This window comes from Drosophila ananassae, chromosome 3R (assembly GCF_017639315.1).
Source record: "Drosophila ananassae strain 14024-0371.13 chromosome 3R, ASM1763931v2, whole genome shotgun sequence".
NCBI lineage: Eukaryota > Metazoa > Arthropoda > Insecta > Diptera > Drosophilidae > Drosophila > Drosophila ananassae.
The window spans coordinates 14,257,875-14,280,315 of NC_057930.1; the positions used below are offsets into that span (position 1 = coordinate 14,257,875).

At 39.0% G+C, this 22,441-nt stretch overlaps 5 protein-coding genes across 6 annotated transcripts; all 5 read right to left on the bottom strand.

Annotated features, from left to right (window-relative positions):
- Positions 1–558: 558 nt before the first annotated feature.
- Positions 559–2,697, bottom strand: LOC6498609 (lipase 1). Its single transcript, XM_001963116.4, has 3 exons — positions 2,564–2,697; positions 1,965–2,507; positions 559–1,911 (listed from the first exon to the last, which is right to left on the bottom strand). Exons 1-3 carry the CDS (start codon positions 2,690–2,692, stop codon positions 1,369–1,371), a joined length of 1,215 nt encoding a protein of 404 aa, XP_001963152.2. The 5' UTR covers positions 2,693–2,697; the 3' UTR covers positions 559–1,368.
- Positions 2,698–3,074: 377 nt separating this feature from the next.
- Positions 3,075–5,476, bottom strand: LOC6498608 (lipase 1). Its single transcript, XM_001963115.4, has 3 exons — positions 4,920–5,476; positions 4,315–4,857; positions 3,075–4,261 (listed from the first exon to the last, which is right to left on the bottom strand). Exons 1-3 carry the CDS (start codon positions 5,046–5,048, stop codon positions 3,713–3,715), a joined length of 1,221 nt encoding a protein of 406 aa, XP_001963151.3. The 5' UTR covers positions 5,049–5,476; the 3' UTR covers positions 3,075–3,712.
- A 436-nt stretch (positions 5,477–5,912) lies between these two features.
- Positions 5,913–7,790, bottom strand: LOC6498607 (lipase 3). Its single transcript, XM_001963114.3, has 4 exons — positions 7,574–7,790; positions 7,027–7,204; positions 6,605–6,966; positions 5,913–6,548 (listed from the first exon to the last, which is right to left on the bottom strand). The coding sequence occupies exons 1-4, from the start codon at positions 7,703–7,705 to the stop codon at positions 5,976–5,978; spliced, it is 1,245 nt and encodes a 414-aa protein (XP_001963150.1). The 5' UTR covers positions 7,706–7,790; the 3' UTR covers positions 5,913–5,975.
- Positions 7,791–8,133: 343 nt separating this feature from the next.
- LOC6498606 (lipase 3) lies at positions 8,134–10,534 on the bottom strand. Of its 2 annotated transcripts, none has more exons than XM_001963113.4 (4): positions 9,959–10,534; positions 9,306–9,483; positions 8,885–9,246; positions 8,134–8,690 (listed from the first exon to the last, which is right to left on the bottom strand). In XM_001963113.4, the coding sequence occupies exons 1-4, from the start codon at positions 10,178–10,180 to the stop codon at positions 8,139–8,141; spliced, it is 1,314 nt and encodes a 437-aa protein (XP_001963149.2). In that variant the 5' UTR covers positions 10,181–10,534; the 3' UTR covers positions 8,134–8,138. The 2 variants fall into 2 exon arrangements, with proteins under 2 accessions (XP_001963149.2, XP_014762202.1); XM_014906716.3 differs by having other exon boundaries at positions 8,891–9,246; positions 9,959–10,517.
- A 9,796-nt stretch (positions 10,535–20,330) lies between these two features.
- Positions 20,331–22,095, bottom strand: LOC6498605 (leucine-rich repeat protein 1). The gene is made up of 2 exons (XM_001963112.4): positions 21,413–22,095; positions 20,331–21,354 (listed from the first exon to the last, which is right to left on the bottom strand). Exons 1-2 carry the CDS (start codon positions 21,983–21,985, stop codon positions 20,641–20,643), a joined length of 1,287 nt encoding a protein of 428 aa, XP_001963148.1. The 5' UTR covers positions 21,986–22,095; the 3' UTR covers positions 20,331–20,640.
- Positions 22,096–22,441: the final 346 nt, after the last annotated feature.

The window sequence follows — 22,441 nt, forward strand, 5'->3', positions numbered from 1 at the left end:
AACAAAACGTTGAGGAGGTGGTATGGCACCACATCAAGTAGCCGACACGTTGCAGCTTACAAGCAAGTGTAAAATGATTTTTGCTTTCAGCGATGCTCAAGCTCAAGAAACTCGTGAGTGAAGTATTCACTTTTAAATAGTTTTAAGTTCTTAAAATATTCTTTATACATGTTTTGAAATAGTATGTAAATATCAGTATCAAATTAATAATTCAAACAATAATCTAGTAGACATATAATTGAAAATTAAATAGTTGTATCCAATGATTGTGTATTGAAGGTCTCTTATAAATAAAAATGTAGGTCACAAACTTTTAATTTAATCACATTTCCGTAGATATCATAAATAATTTAACCAATTAACCCATATAAGTCGCCTCCAATTAGAACTATTTTTCCATAATTCTGAACTAACCTTGCTGGTAATCACTTAGGGGTAAAGATCTATCGCTTCCCGAGTATCTCACGCAATCAGCTCAGAACTAACTCACTTTAAAATGATTTGCCACATAAACGTAGTAGCTTTTGCGCAATCAGTTTTCTATAGTTTTGTGTTTAGTTTGTTCGGCTTTTATTTGAGAAATAGAAACTTGTGGCAGTCTGGGCCTGTGCGACACGATATCGAATGCCTTTGTTTGTGGCACTGGTTTCGGACTCAGACTGCAAACAATTAAGTTTGCATCTATAGAGTGACACTTTTATTTTCTTGTGGTTGTGCCCAGGCAGTGCACCCAAAAAAATGGACAAGCACACACACATGTGCCAATGTCAGTTGCAATTTCAGTTTTTTGGCAATCGCACCGAGCTGGAGGGGTCCTCTCCTCTACTTCGAAGTGTCAGATGCAATGGAGTTTTAAATAAAATGTACTTGCAATAAATTTCCGCCAGCTGTATGGAAATATATTATCACCATATGCAGAAAGATTCCTCTATTTTTTGGCACGCCACAAGCCTCTTGTCTGATTTAAATATTTAATCTGATTTCATGTTTAAATGCATTGCATGGTAATTTAAAATGTGTTTACTATTGAGAGAGTTAGTAAGCAAATATAGTTGTGTATTTTTAGTGCTTTAAGAAAGCATTTGCTCCCAAGTTTATACAAATATAGTGCCATTTTAACATTGCAATCAACTGAGTAATCAGAGAGGCTTATAAGGAGATTATGATGGCTTCCAAGTGTTCCAATTAATGTAACTACTTTGGCCACTAGGGCTTATTGTTGATAATTTGTTAATATTCTTATAGAGACACAAGCTGTGTAGATTTAATGTGGACGGAAATATAGCAGTAATGTTAAGTGGCTACATATAAAATAGTATGCTAATATTTCCAAATCTCTTTCCTTTCAATGTAATCTCTATAGCTACCCTATACCTCTCCGTTTTCAACTTTTTTCATAATTTCCATCACATCATCGTAGAGCATTGTCTTCACGTCGTTTCCCCAAATAAAATCAATATGATTAAAGCGCTCGTTTGATATCAAATTGTCGAGAATTACATTTGGAAGAGTTTTACGCAGATTTTGAACATCTATTGCTGCCGTTAATTTATCGTTTTTGCCGTAATGAAGAGCTATTTTGCAGTCCACATTAGCCAGGTCATACTGTGGCGGAGAATCTCTTCCATAAATTCGTGGATTCTCTTCGTAGTAATCGTACTTTAAAAATCCTTCATTGTAAACTAACTGGAGGTAATGCAGCAAGGACTTCACCGAAGATCCTGCAGCTGCATGTCCTAGGAATAGAGGAATGAGACTGGAATTAAACTGCTGGTAATTGACGCCGAAAAGCTCAAACAAAATATATGTGCAAGTATTGGGAAAAGCAAAGCTACAAAGGTTGTAATACAGTCTTCGCCAGACTTCATTCTCTGGTGGCAGTTCGTAAATGCCAAAGGACTTAGCCAGACTCTGAAAGATAAATAATGAATATAAAAATATTAAAGATTTAGATTAATACCTACAGATAACGGTCGAATATATTTAGCAAAAGTCCTTGCAATAGGATTACCATTATTGTACCAAGTAGTCACCGGAGCCAGAGCCTGCATTAGTTTAATTTTTTTCATATAAATGGGCCGTTCACTCCCCATCACAAAAAAGGATGTAGTGCCCTGGGAGTGCCCTATGTAGTGCAATTGCTCAAAGCCTTTACTTCTTGAAAGGATATAGTCTATTGCTGCTGGCAGATCGTATATTCCAAGCTCGTGAAAGGAAAAATTCCAAAATTCAGGTTGATAGCGGTGGAATCTCTTGTGTTTGCGAGAATACTGATTACCACGGGTGTTTAACAACCAAATATCGTAGCCCAGGTCACTAAGTAAGAAGGCCAAGGATTTATTGGGTCCCAGGATAACAAACCCAGCGGAACTATCCAAAAGACCGTGGACAATCAGCACGGGCTGTCCGCCAGATTTGGGAATGCGATGGGATGTGAGTATGAATCCATCCTTTGTGTGGATCTTGTGAACTTCCACAGGATAGTCATACTTTCTAATCAGATCTGGCTGAAAATTAATAAAAAATAAAATTGAATATTTATCCTATTACTCATTAAACTCACCACAAGCAGGTTAGCATCTTCTAAAATGAGCTCATTATATTGAATCAAAGCGCAGGAAACAAAATTAAAGTTCAGGTAAAATGAGAGCAAAATCTCACAAAAAAGTATCATATTTTTAGTTCCAAGCATTTTTAAAACTTAAAAGCACTTTGTGAAGGAGAGTAAACTAATTTAATCAAACAAAATTGGCCAATCAAATGCTTAAGGCATAATTTTGATTACAGCACACATAGAAAATCGATTTAAGTCTCACATCATTCGGATATGATTCAAGAAAGATTCACAACAAAAGTTAAACTTTTTCAAAAATATTCGATTCTCTAATCTCTTTAGAAAGTCCTGATTTTAGGGAATTAACAAATATATTACACTTCAGTCATAACACTTAAAAATTATGAACTACTCCCATTGCACGATCAATTGCCACTGCACACTTTAGGCAACGTTTGTTGACTCGTTACCCGTCTTAAAACAATTTAATTTCACAATTAATTTTAATTTGAGCAATCAATACTCATATAATTGTAAAAAATTTTATATGTTACCTCATCAACAACTTTTATAAACAGTATTTGAGTTTGATAAGGTCGAACAAAATGAATATGAAAGCTAAGTTAATACATCTGTGTTATTATAAATATAATTAATAATAAAAGCTACTCATAAAGAGCTTAAAGATAAATTTGCTTGAAAATTTAATACATATTAATACCTTCAATATTTTAGCTCTAAGCTTATTCAATAAAATTGATTAGAATTTTTTCTTTAAATGACAGTGATTGATATTAAGATGATACTATACAAAAATAAAATAATGTAAATATATACATATTGCATTGTACATTGGCCGAGGCTTGTACCCTTTGATTGGTCGAGACTTGTACCCTAAGCTTGGCCCATAATGTATTATTATAATCGGTCGATGCTTAAACCCGATCCTTGGTCGATGGTAGGCTCCTGTATCAGGACAATAATAACTTCAGATGCTCTCCCAATCATGGACGGACCATATATTCCGATGCTCGACCGATTTGTTTAAATCGATTGCCAGTCTTAGCCCATTGATGGGCCGATGCTCATTTTTTATACGCATTCATACACGCAATGACGTATTAAAATACTCTTTGCATGATTTAATATTATGGATAACTACAACTCCCCACTGTCAACTTTTTGCATGACCTCTATCACCTCATCGTAGAGCATGGTTTTGACATCGTTTCCCCAAATAAAATTAATGTGATTAAACCTCTCGCTTTCCAAAAGATTCTCATGCACCACATTGGGTAGAGCATCTCGTAGTCGTTGAACATCCTTGACTGACGTCAACCGATCATTTTTTCCATAATACAGTGCCACTTTGCAGTCGACGGAAGCCACATTATATTGTGTTGGAATATCAGATCCATGTCGTCGTCGGTTCTCCCAAATATTATTGTAATTGAATTTGTAGAAGCCGCCACTGTGGATCTGCTGGGCATAGTGCTCAATAGACTTTACCGAGGATCCCGCGGGAGTGTGTCCCAGGAAAAGTGGAGTCAGACTGGAGTTGAACTGCTGGTAGTCTATTCCCATTATTTCGAACATGAAATATATGCAAGTGTTTCGAAAAGCAAAGCTGCATATTTGATAAACGAGCTTTCGCCACACTTCGTTTTCCGGAGGAAGTTCGTGGATCCCAAAGGTTTTGGCTAGTTTCTTGCAAAGGATTAGAGATTAATGAGCAATTCTAAACATTTTTGATTACTTACTGCCAACGTTGGGACGTACTTTGCAAATGTCAAAGCAATCGGGTTCTCAATAAAATCAAAATAAGCTACAGGAGCCAATGCCGTCATAAGCTTTACCTTTTTCATATAACTAGGCCTCTCACTTCCCATAACGAAGAACGAGGTAGTGCCCTGCGAGTGTCCGATATAGTGGACTTGCTGGAAATCCTTACTCCTGCCAAGGACATAATCAATGGCAGCAGGAATATCGTATATTCCCAGTTCATGAAAAGAAAAGTCCCAAAACTGAGGCTGATATCGATGGAATCTCTTGTGCTTACGGGAATATCGATTTCCGCGGGTGTTTAACATCCAAACATCATAGCCAAGATCACTGAGCAGGAATGACAAGGATTTTTTAGGACCCAGGATCGCATAAGCCGATGAACTGTCGAAAAGCCCATGAACCATCAAGACAGGTTGTCCACCCTGCTTGGGAATGCGATGAGCTGTAAGCACAAAGCCATCTTTGGCCAGGATCTTGTGGGTTTCCACAGGATAATCATATTTTTTAATCAAATCCGGCTGATAATTTATAAAACATTTTTTTATTTTTTAATTACTTGAATAAATTATTTCATACTGACCATTAACAGATTGGCATCTTGTATTATTTTCTTGTTATATCTAATTATGTCACTAGTAACTGAATTAAAATGCAAGTATATAAAGAAGAAAAATGTAAACTTGCAACCTACATTTTTGTTTGTAAACATTTCAGGTAATACTATATTCTAAACACAGTCCGCACAAGTTACAAACTTTTTATAAAAAATATTTTAAAAAACATCAAGGACTTTTGAATGAATTCCGTATATATTATATTTTTTTGTTGGAATAAATTTATTCTTGATTTATTTTTAACACAGGAATATTTCGTATTTCTTAATTCTTATTTCAATTTTAGTTTTTCCACTTTATTATTCACATATATATTTATCATAATTTATTAAGAATGTATAATTTCGTCACAGTTTCAAGATTTTTTAAAAGCATTATTTATTGTTTAGGCCTTATAGGATTCCCATTTCTATTTTACCAAATAGAAACCTTTTTTTAGCTCGAATAATAATAGTTAGTTATAGTAACTACTCCCGTTGCTTGATCAGCTCCCACTGAACACAGGAATTAAATCGTGTGCCGTATTTGATACGATCGACTAATTTTAGACGGCAAGGCTTGTTAGCCTCCCGCTCCCCTCCTTGACCTGATTGCATCTCTGGCATCTCACGTGAATCGGGGCTATCAATATGCATAAAATAATTCTCGCTATTATTGTTTAGAATATATTAAACAAGTTTTACGGGCAATGCAGATGTAAATAAAACAAGTTGACAACCGTAGAAGGTCGTGCGAAATTGATGTGAAAGCCGGGTAACTCATTCATGAACAGATAAGTGGCATACTTAGCCATAAGTGATGACGTTCAAGTGCACTCTGAGCTCGAAAACTAGTTCTAATTATATAAATCAACTATGCATCGAAACACATTAACTTAATTTAATGTTTTTACAGTTCATTGAATCATATAGAATCATAGTTCCTGAAATTGATAAGAAAAATGATGAAATTCATAGAAATAGTTTATGTTTTGCAGCCAATTAATTTATTATTTCCCAGAAAACTTGTATGTATATTAAATATTACTTTTTATAGTATTGATCATTACTATAAGAGGGTCCTTCATAAAATTTCATAATTGCCAGCATTCGATTCCAAATCAATTCCTTGGCATCGATGCCCCAAATCAGGTCCAAGTGGTTGAAATGCTCGTCGGGTACGAGGTACTTGTAAACAACATTCGGTAATTGCTGACTCAATCGATCCACATCCTCCGGAGGAGCCAGCCAATCGTTCTTTCCATAGTAAAGAGCAACCTTAGTCCGGACGTTCTCTAATTTGTATTTGGGTGGTCTGATGCTTCCGTATTGCACAAGATTCCCGATTCCGTAGTCGAAGAGCTGGAATCTCCGGGAATTCCTCAGCTGTCCGTAGTGGTGCATCTGCTTTGTGGAGGCTCCGGCCGGAGTATGACCAATCAAAACCGGCAACATCGTTTCATTTAACTGCTGGCTGTTGAACCCAAAAATGATAAACAGCAAACTCTCACAGACCATGTTGGAAATGGTGGTGTCATGACAGGCGGCCCTCTTGAAGGTATTTATGAGCCTGTTGCTGGGCAGGAACTCATTGAAGCCAGTAGCCCTGAGCAAGAACTAGAAAGGAATTATATTTAAAAGAATATTTAAAAAACAAGAAACCAATTACTCACCGCAACTGCCGCATCCTCAGCCGCCAAGAAGTTCACAACCGGACTCCGACAATGGGTCAAGAAGGCAACTGGAGCCAAAGCCTGCATCATGAAGACCTTATCCATGTACTCCGGTCTCTCACTTCCCATAATCCAGAAGATAACAGTCCCCTGGGAGTGCCCCACATAGTGCAACTGGCTATAACCAGTACTCATTAGGATGAAATCGATTGTGGCCGGAATATCATAGGTTCCCATTTCGTGAAACGAAAAGTTCCAAAAGTCCCTATCGGACTCCTTAAACCTGGCATGGTGTTTTGAATAGGCATTTCCCCTCACATTTGTCATCCAGACGTCATAGCCCTGATCATAAAGCATATATCCTTTGATAGGACATTTCAATGTCAACAATATTTTAGTCAAAATAAAAACAGTAACCTCACCTAGGGACTTGTCTGGTCCCATCATCACCCAAGTGGCAGAGCTATCCAGTAATCCATGGACCATTAGGACAGGAACTGCTCCAGGACGAGCGATTCTGAAGAGGCCCAATAAATATCCATCATCTGTCTTCACTGTATAGTTCTCCGCAGGATATCCATATTTATATATGAGTTGGAACTGGAAATATTTAAAAATTTTTTATCTGCCATCGAAAACGATACCAGTCTCCCTTTGCATTATCTTTTAATAATTATAGGAATACTATACAAATATTTATTTTTTTAAATTTGCATAAATAATATACATTTATATACTGTTTAGCTTAACCTACTCAGTCACTTCTAAAACTGTAACTAATTTGAGAAGTCTTCCCCTTTATATAGTAACTTTGCCTAAATATATCCCTTACTTTAGACTTTTACCTTTACTATAATATTACTTGAACTGCACTTGATATAATTAAATTTTCTTTAAACATGTAGTTACTTCTTTAAATTAGTTATAATGCTTTGTATCCATTCATCATATTTTATTTATTTAGCTTACCGTATCAAGTCTTGCATCTTCCAGAACATTTGGCGGGATATCCAAACGAAAAGGGTAATTAAAATAATTTGCTTTAGACTCCAAATTAAAAAATGCCAAATATAAGACTATTATACAAGTTTTTAGAGACATTTTTTCCGCTTTTAGGCTAAAACTTGGTTCTTCAAAGGTAACAGCACAATATCCGAATGAAGACTAAAGTTAGTCTTTAAACTTCCAGTTTTCAGCAAGATAGTTCCGAAGAGCGTTGCTAATTTTAGTGTTAAACCTATGAATTTGCTTTGAATAATTGTATCTAAAAAACACTATGCAGCAGAAACATTTTACGTACTATAGATTTTCAATAAAAATAGCAAAGTTTTCATAGTTTTTGGGGAATTTTATTATATTCATAGATCTATTTATTATTACACTTGTGTATAATTTATTTATTTCATTTTTTATAAATCATAAATTATAAACTAAAATTTATTGTAATTTATAATAAATACCTATCTAACACTTATTTAATCCGATATACTGCATTATTTGAATTAGTTTAATCTCCCTGGATATATCTACCCCCCTAAATCACTGAATTCTCTTGGGTTTTCATGTTTTCCAACATTCTATCCCAAAGCAGTTCCTTAGCATCGATGCCCCAGATGAAGTCCAGATGGTTGAACTCCTTGTCATCGACAAGATATTTGGTTACCACATTCGGGAGCTGGCTGTGCAACATTTCCACGTCCTCCGGCGGGGCCAGCCAATCGTTTTGGCCGTAATAGAGGGCAACCTTGGCCCGGACGTTCTGGAGGTGATAGGTGGGTGGCTGGACGGTGCCGTAAACCCAGTGATTCCTCAGCCAGCCGTAGTCAAACTGCCGGAAGGCTCCGGACCTGTTCAACTGGCCGAAGTGCTGCATTTGTTTGGTGGATGCTCCAGCCGGAGAGTGCCCCACAATCACCGGAAGCATGGTCTCGTTCAACTGCAGTTTATCGAATCCTGTGGTCAGGAAGATCACGTTGGAGCAGATCTCCTTGGTAATGGTTGTCTCGTCGCACACAATCCGGTTGAACATGGTGATGAATTCGTTTTTGGGCAGGAACTCATGAACGCCAATCAACTTGAGGACCAACTGCACAAATAATGGAAGGATATTAGTAAGGAATGAGTTTATAGAAAAAATTTAAGAGTGAAGAGGGTTTAGGGAAGGATTTTAGTTAGAAAAGCAAAGGCCAACATTTTTTTTAATGGCTATTCTACTGTGGAATCTCCTCTGCCTGAACCCCCTCGGGAAGTGGATAGGATTAATTGGATGGGGAAACTTACGCTCACCGATAAGTGCCACTCCGCCAGGAAGTTGACCACAGGACTCCGACAGTGCTTCAAGTAGGCCACTGGAGCCAAAGCCTGCATCAGGATTATTTTATCCATGTACTCTGGCCTTTCACTGGCCATGATCCAGAACACAACCGTTCCCTGGGAATGTCCAATATAATGTATCTGGCTAACACCTGTATAGTTCAGGACGTAGTCAATGGTGCTGGGAATATCATGTTTGCCCATCTCATGGAACGTAAAGTCCCAGAACTTGGCGTGGTGGGTGCTGTACTTGACATGTTTACGGGAGTACGTATTGCCCCGGACATTCGCCATCCAGACGTCGTAGCCCTGGTCGTAGAGCAGGTAACCTTTGGAACAGAATAACGCAATCAATATGCGGCAATCACAAAAGACTTTTGATCCTAACCTAATGCTTTGTTGGGGCCCATCATCACCCAGGTGGCGGAACTGTCCAGTAGTCCATGGACCAGGAGCACGGGAATGGCTCCAGGACGAGCTATCCTGTGCAAGGTGAGTATGTATCCGTCGTCCGTCTGCACGGTGTGATTCTCCGCTGGATAACCATACTTGTATATTAAACCGTACTATAAAGATTTTAATAGAATGTAAAAAATATTACACAATATTTATTTAAAGAGTAACTTAGATTATTTTCAGTTTCCCTACGTCCAGTACGGGCATATAAGTTTAAAAAAGGGGGAACGACCCCTACACGAGTTAACTATTATTCTATAACAATGCTACTAAAAATCAACAAACTTTTTAAACAAAAATTTAATGTAAATTAAATGAGCAAGCTTATAGGTCTTAATCACTATGTTTCAATTTACTTTAATTCACTAAAAAAAACACTTAATCACTTCAAAGGTAAAACATGTTTTAACTGTAGTACACAATTAAAAAAAAAAAACAAATGTATAATTTCATAAAAACGATAAATACCAGAAATATTTTCGCTCAGATAATTAGCAATAATTTAACTTCTCATATATGAACACACACTTTCAGCATTTATTCCATTAACTAATTTGCACTTCAGACTTCCGCTGTCGGGCTTACCGTGTTCAAATGCGAGTCCTCATCGATATTGGGATCCACCTCGGTTTCCACCCGCAGATTACTGTCCATGGCAATGGAGCGCCCCAGGATTGTGGGGGTCTTGAAGTTGACATTAAAGAGGGAGAGGTTGCCCCATGAAAATGACAAACTCGCGGCGATTTCGGGTTGTAGCAGGCACAGGCACACACCGATTGTTAGTATAGTTCCAGACATTTCTCTCATTTTATAATTATCTTATTTTTAGGGAACTACTACTTATAGGTCCGTCCGGTACGAGGCACAATTGTTTACTAATCCCAGTGCCTGTTGGCGAGCAACAAAGAAACTTTCTGTGAGCGCGAGTTATTTGGTTCTGTCCCCTCAAATAATCAGCAGTCGTGGGTCCGCAAATAATACTTTCGATGCAATTGAATCACCGTAGCACATATATTGGTCAAATCGGCGATAACCCCGAAGCGCCTTCGTCACTGCCATCCGTGGCCGGAAAATGATAAGAGCACGCCGCCAGAGTCCGGCTTGAAATGATCTTGACTTTGGCTTCACTTACGCACGAGATTTCAAATCAAAGTGGTTACTGCCGACCCCCAACAGCAACTGGAGATGTTTTGTCGTTATTCCATATAGTGGGGGCCTCTGCCTTAGCAACATACAGCAACCCAGAGTCGGTAAACAAACAAACCAACATGTTGCCAGGCCAATTGAAACCGCCTTCAAGCTCGGCTTTTTCAAAAACTCTCCCGTAGAGCCTAACAACTGGTTGTGACTTTGTTCAACCGGAAAGAGAAATATATTACATTTTTATTAATTACAGACACGCTTTGTGTAACGTTTCTATTAAAACTATGAATCATTCGTAGTTCAGTCGAGAGATGGAGCAAATGTATATTATTTTTCAAAAATTATATTTTTACAAAATACCCAGGGGTTATACCCTATTTACATGTGTACACAACCAACCTTTTGACCTAATTCTCGTAATCTTGAATATTCAGCATTTGGGGCAATAGATTAGAATTCTATTTGACTGAAACGGATTCAAAGAACACAAAGTCCACCTCCCAGATGCTATAAATAATAGACAATAGCAATTATCAGCGAAAATATTAACGTCATTGGGAGGTTTCTGAGAGTTTTTGTAACAATTTTTAGGCTTGAAGAGCCAAAAAACTACCTTTTGGGGCAGTTCTTTGTAAAAATACACACTTCACAAATTAGTAGGTTTAATTTTTTTTCTCAGGTTCATTAATCTTTGCCCGAACCAATATCTTACTGAATACTAACTGACTAGCAATTATTAGGTCCAGTGGAGTAGATAGCTTTTTGATAGGGGGGGGGGGATATGACTCAGAATAATATCCTGTTTTTTTGTAAGTTTTATTTTACACTGCGATAATAATCCGCAATCTGCGATAATAATAATAATAATGCTGTACTGCACAGTCACCGCGTAAAAATGTGTTTCTTTTTCAATTTTGAGATTATATCATCTTATAATTCTCAGACCCAAGGGGGGGGGATTGATCCCCCTGATCCCCCCCCTATCTACGCTACTGATTAGGTCAGCAAATTACTCATAGAAACAGCGATTACTTATTTATTATTTTGCGATCAAGGTTCATTCGCAGAGACGTTCCAGAGTTATATTTTTGCCATTAATAAACCATTGCCATTAATAAACAATAAACAGTTTTTACGATTTATCGTCGCTTGTGGGGACAGTGGCAGTGACAAAGGGCATGATAACCGACGCTAATTCGGAAATATGAATCGAAATTAATTTTAGAAATTTCATATTTGCTGGCGGTAAACACAAATGTCATAATACGTTGAGTGAAATGGGCAGGGGACAGAGAGTCTACTTATCGCACTGGCCAGTTTGGGGGAGTTGAGTCAAGTCCGAAACACAACCAAGCCGATGCCGAGTGTTATTCAATTATTAAGTGTAGCTTATTCTGCATTTAACGAGCAAATAAACACGCACTCATACACACTCGCATGGGCAATGGACACTGGGCACTGGCATTCACATAGATACTGGACAGGCACAGATACAGATACGGATTGCGGCGACAACTACGCAGATACTTGCTATGCAAAACAGCACAAACAATGTGCAGTTCATTAAATGAGCTGTTGAGCATAAATATATAAATTTATGCATGTTGTTATCGTTTCCCCAGTGGCTCCAACGACCCCTCCCCGGTCACAGTTAGCAATGTCAGCTGCTGCATTATCATATGAAAAGCTTTTTGGTTCAAAACCAGTTCTTCCCCCGCTAGCAACATTCTCTGATGCGGCAACATGTTGCCAGAGTCGCCGCCAATTCGATGACATTTCAAATGGATTTTCACTTTATTTACAGTGCGGTTGGAATTTTTCGGATGCAAATATCGCCAATTCCCAGCTAACCACTTGATTCCATGACATTTTTAGCCATTTAATTTCCCCCTTGGGAGGCATTGAGAGTCAGCCCCCACAAGCAGCAAACAATTGCCTGACAAAAAGTGCGGTCAATTGGCTCAAAAAGTTGTATTCGAACTTTGAATAGTTCTCAAAGAGGAATACCACTAAAAAATAAAAGAAGCCCACAAGCGGATTGAAATCCAATGCCAATTATTTGTTTGAAAACGTCCAAAGTTGCGGAAGTTTAAACCAGAAAAGATGAATACTTAAGATTAGTTTTTGAATATGAATCTCATTAAATTACCATAAAATCTAAGACTTGGCTTGAATTAAAAATGCATATTTAAGCAACAAGTTGAGTTCGCTTCCTTTAATGTGAGATTCTTTAACTTCAAAAGCATCTCCTAAAATGCCAGAAAATCTACCACTTGAAAGCATTTGGAACCCCTGAAAGGCAGTGAGAATGCGACCCACAAAACATTTCCCCCATTCCTGGAGGATGGGACGAGGAAGGAATCAATGTGCAAATCTCATAAGATGCGGGCGTTTTGGGACCTCGGGTATTCTGAAATAGAGGGGAGTGCTGAAATTCCCACACGAGCAGACAAATTTTGCAAATGCCGGAATAGGAGGATGAGGCCGTGAGTGCTCAGTGTGTCAATGTGGCAAATGTATCTGTAGCCATATAGCAACCCAGATACTGTATCTTTTTGAATGTGCACCTCAAGACTAACCCTCTGAACACGTACTCGCATCTCGGATCAATTTCCAGAACAAGATTTATGCGCCGCCAAAAAAGGGGGCCATAAAATATTTATTGTTTTCAAGTTGCAGGGCCATGATAAGCAGTCAGTCCTCCTGTAAGCTGAGGGCAGGTTTAAGGATAAGGAGCGATTCGAATCAGCAACAAAGAGCAACAGGAACAATCCTTATCCTTATCCCGTAATACGATAGCAGTGGTAGGAGGGGATGACGTGCCCTAATATATCACCTTTAAATAGAAATTTATTTTCATTCTAAATTCGAAATTTAAATGAAAATGAGAATGTGAGTTTGATTGAAGTTCTAAAATCAATTTTAATTAAAAAAGGACAATAAATCGAATGGAAATTTCTTAAAAATAGAATTTGATTTCTAGGGAAAGTATTGTAATTTTTTCCCGCATATGTGGAACTTGATATTCAAATTCATTTAATTTAATATACTATATGTATCTGGATTTAACCCTTCAATGCCCGCAACATCTGCAACGATTTATACAAATAATTAACTGTCAACTGCAGGCAACAGACCTCGCAACTTCCCTGCTTCCCGTTTTTGGCCTTCCTGCTAAGCGACACCTTGAGGGATCAGCATTGGAAAGGATCTACACTGGAAATTATAGGCAATTTTGTCTGGCATTTCGGAAAATGTGAAAAATGAAAAATATAAATAAATGTTGATGATTGTTTGGCCTAGGGATTGTGAGAAGGGCGGCGGCGGCGACGGTGGCGACGGTGGCGGTTGGGTGATTTATAAAAATGTGCGAGAAAAATGATTTTTGCACGCCTCAGAGCCGTTGACAGGCTCAAACATCAGCCGGGGGTCTGGCTGGCTCCGTGGGTCCTTGTTCCGATGCCATCATCCACTGCCGGCGAACCGCTCAGCTGCCAAAGTCATTAACTCGACAAACCGCGTCAACGTCAGCACTGCGGATAGAGATGGTATTTCAAAAATTTTAGAATAATATTCTAAAGAATGTGTTATTTAGAAAAAAATATTTTTATTCTTTTAACTTTGGAGTAGAGCTAAAATAAAATAGATTAAAGAATTTGTTTAGATTGAAAGTCAAAAGAATAGGCCTCATTTAATAGCTCTCCTTATTTATTATTTTTTAAAAAGTATTTTTATATTTTAAATATATTTATTAAACATATTTGTAGTGTGTTTTTTTGTAATATTTTTTCAAAATCTATTTCACATCTCCAGCAGGAACGCCAGCAGAGGCGACTTATGTGTAAGTGGAGCGGAAGTGCACACACAGAGACCGGGGAGGATATTGTCATGGAGGCGGGGCAGAGGTAACTCGGCAACTCGAAAAATGTTAAGGCATTCGTTATGTCAACAAGCAACAATAAGCGTGCAAGGGGTCGTGCGGGGAAAAGGAGCAAGGGATTCTTGTTAGGCACATTACATCACTCATTTTGAAGCAGGCTGTCCTTGTGTTTGCAATTGTAAGTCGGGAGTTTTCTAACGACCAACTTGCCTCTTCCTCTGCTACTGCCTCTTCTGCTTCTTTTTTTAATGAAGTGCAGCTCCTGTTTCTGGCCCCAAAAACCCCAACCCCACCCACCAACCGTTCCGACTTGCAACTGCAGCCAAGCGACAAATGCCGCGCATTCCCATTTCCACAAGCGGTGACGAATGCTGGAGAAGTTCAGAATCCGGGCTACGGGAGACGTAGTATCCACGGGAGGTTTGACTCTGTGGCCTTTTCTGCTCTGTGGCACGTTCACGATTCCTTTTTGCTTTTCGCTTTTTGTGGCCCTGCCTTTTGCCTTTAAAGGTATACAAATCTTTCGCTTCGGTGAATCCCAAGTGGAAAATGCGTTAATTGGGCATTAAATGAAAAATGGATGGGTTCTTTCTTTTTTTGACGAGTCTTGTATTTCTGGGTAGTATTTTTTCAGTTGTGTTTTTGAGTATTAGTTGTGGTTCTACTAGGCATTAGAAATATTTTACAGTTTATACCTTAAATGTCTAGCTCTAGTAAAGCATAGATTTTAAATAATACTATCTCAGAAAACATTCTAAAACTCCCATAAACAATTTGAAAGCTTTCAGGTAATAGATTTCCAAACATTCCTTGCTAATGACAACCCCCCTGAAAGTAATAACCCCACTTTCCCCGACATCTTTGACGTCTCAACCGTACCTACCACCTGCTGGTTCAATCAACTAATAAACGTCCCGAAGCGACTGAAAAGTGATTATTGATTTAATTACACATCAAAGGACGAAGGAAGATCGTGGGGCATGGGTTGGCGCCCAAGTAGCTGTAGGTGGCAAGTGAAGATTGGGGGCCAATGTTCCTCTGCATAAGCGAGACTCCGTCATCCTGCTTGGTTGCTATCGTCACTATGCCAGAGTAATAAAATGCTAATGAATTAATTTTCGCAGGAACCTTGCAGTAAAGTGAGTATAGCCCCAGCTCCTGGCCCTTTCTTCTCTTAACTACTCCTGGCATTTAACATTTTCATTGGCCCAAAGACATTCTGGCGAATGCATTAAATTTAACGAACACTTATTAGGCTCCGGCTGGAGCAACAAAATGAATTATGCACTTAATATTATTATTAAACATTTTACTAACCCATCAAAGTTGGCTGCAAATATTTGATGAAGTTAAATTTTAATCATCTCCCGGCTCTATTTACCCAGGGGACCATTTCAAAATGAAAAATCTCCCTAAATAGTTGCATTACACAAATATTTCGACTAGGGCCCCCCAATCCCTTTGAGATGAAGTAAGAGCGATGGGATTGGGGCATGAACTGGAGAGCGGGAGTCGGAAGTAGGCGAAAGCAATTTCCTAGTCACAGATTTGATTTTGTTTGCCCAAGCGGTGCGGCATAAAATCGTTTGCCAAATGCCAAAGCGCCCAGATGTATCTCGCAGATACACTCGGCTAATGAAATGCACGCTCCTCTGCCGAAGTGGGGACTGGCTGCTGCAGGGTCTCTCCGACCGGGGCTGGGCAAATAATCAACTCCGGGTCCGGAGAACAACAATAAGGGGGGGCCACACAGTCGAAAAGCCAAAGAGCTCGTAAAAAAACTCACCACACGATAAAAATCAAAGAGAAATATCTGCCAAGAGAAATTCAATACTTTAATGATTAAAATGGAGTCGACATGGGGTTGCCTTCTAAATGATTTTTCATTTAATTTCAAGTTATTATTTTTAAGATTAGACTACCTTTTAAAAGCTTTATTAAAATACTTATCGTGTAAATTACAATTAAAGCAATTGCCATATATCATACCTATTGTTATAACTCTTTAAGATATTATTTCTATATCCTTAAGACTAACTTATGAAAGGTTGATGTTTTCTTCAAACCCTTTACACCCTAAATACCCTGTTTTTAAGGAAAACCCGCCTCTGCTGACCGCAAAACAAACTTTTTGCTTCAGATTTATGCGGCCATATTTTGCTTTGAAATCGCTTGGTGGCTCAGCACTCCAACTATACAACCACCCACTGGACTGCCCTGACTGCTCCGTCTGTCCAACCACCCAACCACCAGATGAGGGAGCTCAGAGACACAAAACTCAAATACAACCTGTAGCATTCATCCGCCTGCCTGAGTTTTGGTTAAACGGGAGTTCTATTTACATTTTGCGCTTGAACGCATCTCTATCTTTATCTTTTATGGCAAACGGAATGGAATGGTCGGGGGATGAGCATCTAAATTTTAAATTGAAAATTGATTTTTCCCAATGCTTCCACTCAAGTGTTTGCAATTCTTTGTTGTTTGGCTAGAATTTGATTTGCTTGGCTTGGTGCGCGGGTTGGTCAATTTTTTGTATTTTTATTTTGTGATTGATTCGACTTTGGCCCGCGGTCAGATGGAAGAAAACTGGGCCGGAAGCATTTTTTATGATAAGGAGGGTCAGGAGATGCTGATTTTCCAACATAAGTGCGGCTGAGTGACTTTCAATTTGATATTCAAGGATTCTTCATATCAGTGGCATACATTTCAGGGTTCCCCAGCTATAAAAAAATGTGTGTAAAAAATGCGAAAGGGAAAATTGGATTCTTAAAAATGAGGGACGTTTTATTTTTCAACATTTGCTTACAATTTGTTATGCAAAGGTATTATTTACGGATTTTTTATCTAAATAAATATGATATCTACGATCTATATTTTAACTAATCTTGGGGTAGTTCCCTTGAACTTTGGGATCAAAAATCAAGACAGCTATTCCAAATAATTCCCCATCAACCCCCCCAGAAATTGTCTTAAAGACTTGGCTTATTGATTTTTTTACTACCTTATCTCAATTTGCTGGAACAGTTAGCAAGTAAATTTGAAATATTATGAAGACAAATATACAGGACTCGGAGGAGTGAGTCCTGGCATCACAGAAACCGGTCATAAGCCTATCAAAACGTTTTTATTAGATCCCTGCACGCGTCTGGGCGACAAGCCCCCGCCAAAAGTGACTGAGGGGGAAAAGCTAAAAGGAATCGCCGGCAGTTTCGCGTGTGTTTGCACTTTTCCGGTCGCTTTTCCAGCTTTGAAGGCGACTCCTTTTTTGGGGGATGTTGGCATTGTGCTAAAGAAATTGATAGCGCACGACAAATCATACCTTGAGACGGAGACTGCCGCGTGGGGCTGCATTTTTGGGGGTGGCTTCAGTGGGGGTGGCGGTTCAGTGGTGGCTCCACTGAGCTTATTTGTCTCTTTAATGTGGTGGCTGGCGCTCTTCCTGTTGTAGCTGTTGTTGTTGCACAATTTGCTGGCCTGCTAATAAAATTTGATAAGCCAAAGTGGAGCAGAGCCAGCCGAGGCATATAAAATGTTTACCCGCTGCACGCAAATTGGGGATAAATTTTATGTAATGCAGGGGGAGTGACACAGCAAACCCAACAACACCCAGTTCTTTCCACTGGGGAAAGTCTCCCAGCTCCACTACCACCACCACCATCACCACCACCCCATAACCACCCAACGATTGCAAAGTTAATTTGCGCATAAAAATGTTGCCAGGGGAGTCATCTGTCCGGGTCCAGACTCTGGTCTCCTGTGGTATCCTTCGTGGATTAGCCATAAAAGTGTTTCGCCGAATTTTTTCTCTGCTCTTTGATTTATGCCAATGTGTTTTGATTTGCGCCATTTCATTCTATTCTATTTGATGATCCTCCATGGCCATGGCCATTTCGGATTTGATGCATGCGAAATGCATTTTTGATGACAGTTAATGGAGTTTTTACTGCCTCAGGTCCTTGTTAAAGTTCTCTCTTCCCCTAAGCTGACTAGGCATATTTTTTTTTTTTTTGTTTTAAGCTGGGACAGTGTAGATGATTGGGGGTTGCTGGATTTTATTAGGAGGGTTTGGGAAGGAGCTTGGTTTGGAGATGGAGGCCAGACAGACAAAAATTTGAAAGCGCTTTTATATGGTCTGGATGGTCCATAACGTTATTTTTTGTTTATACGTATATAAAATAAACTAATTTGTCTGCTCCGAAGGTTTTTCATAGACTTTTCAAAGAAAAATAAATTTACTTCATAAAAAGTTACTTAAAAAGCCAAGTTTAATGGAAGAACAATGTCTTTCTTCTTATTAAAATTAATTATTTATATTTGAAAATATTATCTTTTGAATATTTTATGGTTAATTTAAACAGAATTGTTGTAATAACAGATTTAATGTCCTTTTATTCCGAATACCACAGCCACATAATTGAGATTTCCTGCCATTAGGCGATTTTCTACTGCCTACTTTTGGGCTTACTGACCGAGAATAGCTGCAAATGTAAAGTCATGCCAAATATTTGCCCACACAAAGCTACAAAGTCAGGACCAAAAGCAAAAGGACATCATGTAAGCAAACACCAGAACACACACCAGCACGCACACACCCCACACACACCACCCACTTACTCATCGCACTCACACATCTGCATAGCAAACAAAAACGAAAGCCAGCAAAAAGGATGGGGAAACGGAAACGGATCTGGGCACAGGCAGACAGGACACTTAAATGCTGCTCAAAATTGGATTTGGGGGGCAGCTTAGAGAAATTCTCTAGATAGATCCCGCTCTCCTCCGCCCACCATCCTGCTGATAAACATTTTTATAGTTAGGCTCGAGTTTGCCACAAGTCATGGCTCATCCTTTTTCTCTCTACACGGTTCGTTTTTTTCCGTCACCGCCTTATTCCCCAGCTGCACATTAAAGCCTTGGAAATCGTGTGGGAGGCGGCCTTCTGGAGATGGTGGGGATAGGTCCTGGGAGCTGCAAGGCTCTGTCACTGATTATGCTTATTTAAAAAAGTGGCAGCGCTTCGAAGTTTTGATTTGATAAAGCAACAGAAAAACCAACAAACCCAAGCGATAAGGATGGGAGCCAAATAGGAGAATGGCGGGTTATGACATAAAAGTCTGAATGCCCTTTAAGATGAAGGAGCAAGGACCAAAAACCTAAAAATTAAATGGGTTTTTATAGATTCAGTCTAGAGTTAGACTGAAGAGTTAAAATATTCAGGTTGAAAATATTCAGAAACCTTGTCAAAAGGATACAAAAATGTATATATTTCAATGATATGTACTTTAAAGAATCTAAAGAATTGAGAATCTTTAGAGTTTAGGAATCTTAAAAAGACAAATTTAGAGAATCTTAAGAATATTAAAAACAAAAATAGGACTTTTATCTTATTTTAATGTCAAAAATAAAGATTCTTAGCCTTTACCTAAAAAGTATTTTGTACAAAAAAGGTAGAGTATTTAAAGAACCAGGACGTGCCCTAGTCCAAGGACGTCATGGAAAACACACGGTGGGATGAGTGTGTATACCGGCTGATAAAAAAATCATCGTTTATGCAAGTCACATACGCACGAAGCTTTTAATAATAAAAACAACGAGCCTCCGTAATACGAAAACAAAGTAAGCAGCCAAGCGTGCGTGTGAATGTCTTTATGTGAGCAAAAATGAGCCGCCAAGGATACTCAATTCAGCCTAAAAGTATCCTACACTCAGTGGACTACATTCGGGGTGTTCTAACCACAACGATACCTAACTTTGGACGAAAAGAAAACCTATCATGATTACCCTATCATGTTCCTTTTATTTCAAGAACCCTTAAAGTTTTCAAAGTTTTTCAAGCATACTCACGCTGATAATGTCAAGTATTTTATGAATAAAAGTAATATATTCAGAGTAAATCATTTTAAGATAAATTAATGCCATTTAATATTTGGCAACTTCTTTTCAAATCTTTTATTGGCAGTTTAATAACATTGGTGATATGGGAAATGAAAAATAATGTGAGCGAACAATGATAGGCAAAATAATCAAATGGAATTTATAACTTGGTAAAATAAACTTTCAACTTAGAACTAGAAAAAGCCAATTAAAATAACTTTGAAGCTTTGGCCTTGGAGAATCCGCGGTATTTTAGCAAAAATATTAAGTCATACATAAATACAAGCTTATCTAATAATAACCAATTTACGAAATCGTTTTCTTCTATTTTTAACTTAAAATTATAAATAAACTTCAGTTCTAGCACCAATTAAGGAAACATAAGGCTAAACAGAGCCTTTAACTGCTGGGTGGCACTACAAGTGGGCCCACAAATAACCACATCCGCGTAAATCTGGTGCTCGCGACTGTAGGTAAGATTTTTAATGTTTGTGAACTTGGGCTGGACGACCCGCTGCAGCAAATCCTCAGGACGCAGAGCGTAGCAAAGTTTTCCGCAGAGGCACTTTGGCGCTTCGCTAATCAGTTCTATGAGAATAGCGGGCAGGGAGCCCGACGATAAAGGCAGCTTGAAGTTGGCTACGGCCCGGGCTGCTTGCAGCCACAGGGGCTGTGGTGTTACGGTAGCTGCTGGCTGCTGTGCAAGCTGCTGGGCAGCCTCGGCATTAAACGCTTTAAAGCTGTTGCCCCACACATCTAGCTGATCAATGTGTAGATCCTCGATGGCCGAGGGCAGAGATTCCAGCTTATTGCTGCTCACATGCAACTTCCGTAACGCCTTCAACCGGCGTATGGCGAAGGGCAGACGTATAAGCTCGTTGTAGTTCAGATTCAGAAAGACCAGTCGCTCGAACTTGACCAGCGGTGAGGGAAAGTGCGTCAGCCCATTGCTCGATAAATCCAGTTCACCGAGGGATTGGCTCAGCTTGCTACCCCTCATCCAACACCAGTCGTTCATCTCTCCTAGGCAGTTGCTTCCAAGGTTCAGTGATTCCAGGGGCAGGCGACCCAGTTCAGAGGGAATCTGTAATATATAAGCTTTTGTAAATCACTGCCAATGAAATCTTTCTTAAGGATCTCACCTTAGTCAACTTGTTCCCGCTAACGTCCAGCTTTACAAGATTACGCAGCGAGCATATCTCGAAACTGAGCTTCACCAGTTGACTGTTGTTGATTGTTAACGACTTCAGGGTGCGTGGAAAACCCTTTATGGGATACTCGCTCCTCTTGCTGATGACCATGCGCACCTGAGGTTGCGCCTTCTGAGGAATAGCCGTGGCGCCGGCAATGTTCAGTCTCAAGTTGATGGCATCCTTGCCCTCCATGCCCAGTTTGAGGGTCTGCAGGAATCCCTTCAGCTGGATGGGATCGCATTTGATCAACAGGTTCTCCGCAGGCTGCTTAAAGCCGATTGTTGCCTTGCCGTCCAGGACAAACTTGGTGTGAACGGCGTTGATGTTGTCACGAACCTTGTAGCGGCTACCCGTCTTGGCCTGTCCACTAAACAAGACCATTTCCAGCTCTTTTTTTGTGTTACCATTGGCGTCGCTGGCACTCTGCTTGTATCCAATTGCCAACGTGGATTTGACAGCCTTGGGGGTCCTGTTCGCCTGGGTGGTGCGGTTTACCACCTGGACCTCGCACAAAATCTTCATGACGAGGCTGTAGAGGGGCTCGGCTCCAAAAAACGCGCTAAAAAAAACAAAACATTTGTAGCCAAGTTGGAAATGTTGCCACTTGTAAGCCAGCTGTTGCCAGTGCTGCCAGACGGCTCTAAAAGAGTAATGCTGTATGGTGATTTAAAACTAAGCCATCTTTGGTATATTTTTTGAAACGTTTATTTAAAATTTAAATATTAAGAAGCCTAACAACACTTTTTAGACATAAAATACAATTTTCATTAAATAATCTAAAATGAAACTTTATGTAAAAGACCAATAAAACGATAAGGTTATAGTTTTTCCTAAGTTTTCATATTTATTATTTGTATTTCATTTCAATAAAAAACACGTTTACTTTGCGCCATAATTGTTAAAGCTTTTGAAACCCACTTTGTTCTGTTCTAGAAAATGGCACTGTTTTGGAAAAATACCAAATATATAAAAAAATCT

Coding starts and splice junctions, on each gene's coding strand:
- LOC6498606 (XM_001963113.4), bottom strand. CDS start 10,180: ATGAGAGAAATGTCTGGAACTATACTAACAATCGGTGTGTGCCTGTGC. Junction 9,484..9,958: donor AGGACTCGCATTTGAACACG/GTAAGCCCGACA, acceptor AAATCTTTATAG/TACGGTTTAATATACAAGTA. Junction 9,247..9,305: donor GGGCCCCAACAAAGCATTAG/GTTAGGATCAAA, acceptor TCTGTTCCAAAG/GTTACCTGCTCTACGACCAG.
- LOC6498609 (XM_001963116.4), bottom strand. CDS start 2,692: ATGCTTGGAACTAAAAATATGATACTTTTTTGTGAGATTTTGCTCTCA. Junction 2,508..2,563: donor AAGATGCTAACCTGCTTGTG/GTGAGTTTAATG, acceptor ATTAATTTTCAG/CCAGATCTGATTAGAAAGTA. Junction 1,912..1,964: donor AATATATTCGACCGTTATCT/GTAGGTATTAAT, acceptor TTTATCTTTCAG/AGTCTGGCTAAGTCCTTTGG.
- LOC6498605 (XM_001963112.4), bottom strand. CDS start 21,985: ATGAAGATTTTGTGCGAGGTCCAGGTGGTAAACCGCACCACCCAGGCG. Junction 21,355..21,412: donor GCGGGAACAAGTTGACTAAG/GTGAGATCCTTA, acceptor TATATATTACAG/ATTCCCTCTGAACTGGGTCG.
- LOC6498607 (XM_001963114.3), bottom strand. CDS start 7,705: ATGTCTCTAAAAACTTGTATAATAGTCTTATATTTGGCATTTTTTAAT. Junction 7,205..7,573: donor AAGATGCAAGACTTGATACG/GTAAGCTAAATA, acceptor AAATATTTCCAG/TTCCAACTCATATATAAATA. Junction 6,549..6,604: donor CTGAGGATGCGGCAGTTGCG/GTGAGTAATTGG, acceptor ATTCCTTTCTAG/TTCTTGCTCAGGGCTACTGG.
- LOC6498608 (XM_001963115.4), bottom strand. CDS start 5,048: ATGTTTACAAACAAAAATGTAGGTTGCAAGTTTACATTTTTCTTCTTT. Junction 4,858..4,919: donor AAGATGCCAATCTGTTAATG/GTCAGTATGAAA, acceptor ATAAATTATCAG/CCGGATTTGATTAAAAAATA. Junction 4,262..4,314: donor AGTACGTCCCAACGTTGGCA/GTAAGTAATCAA, acceptor ATCCTTTGCAAG/AAACTAGCCAAAACCTTTGG.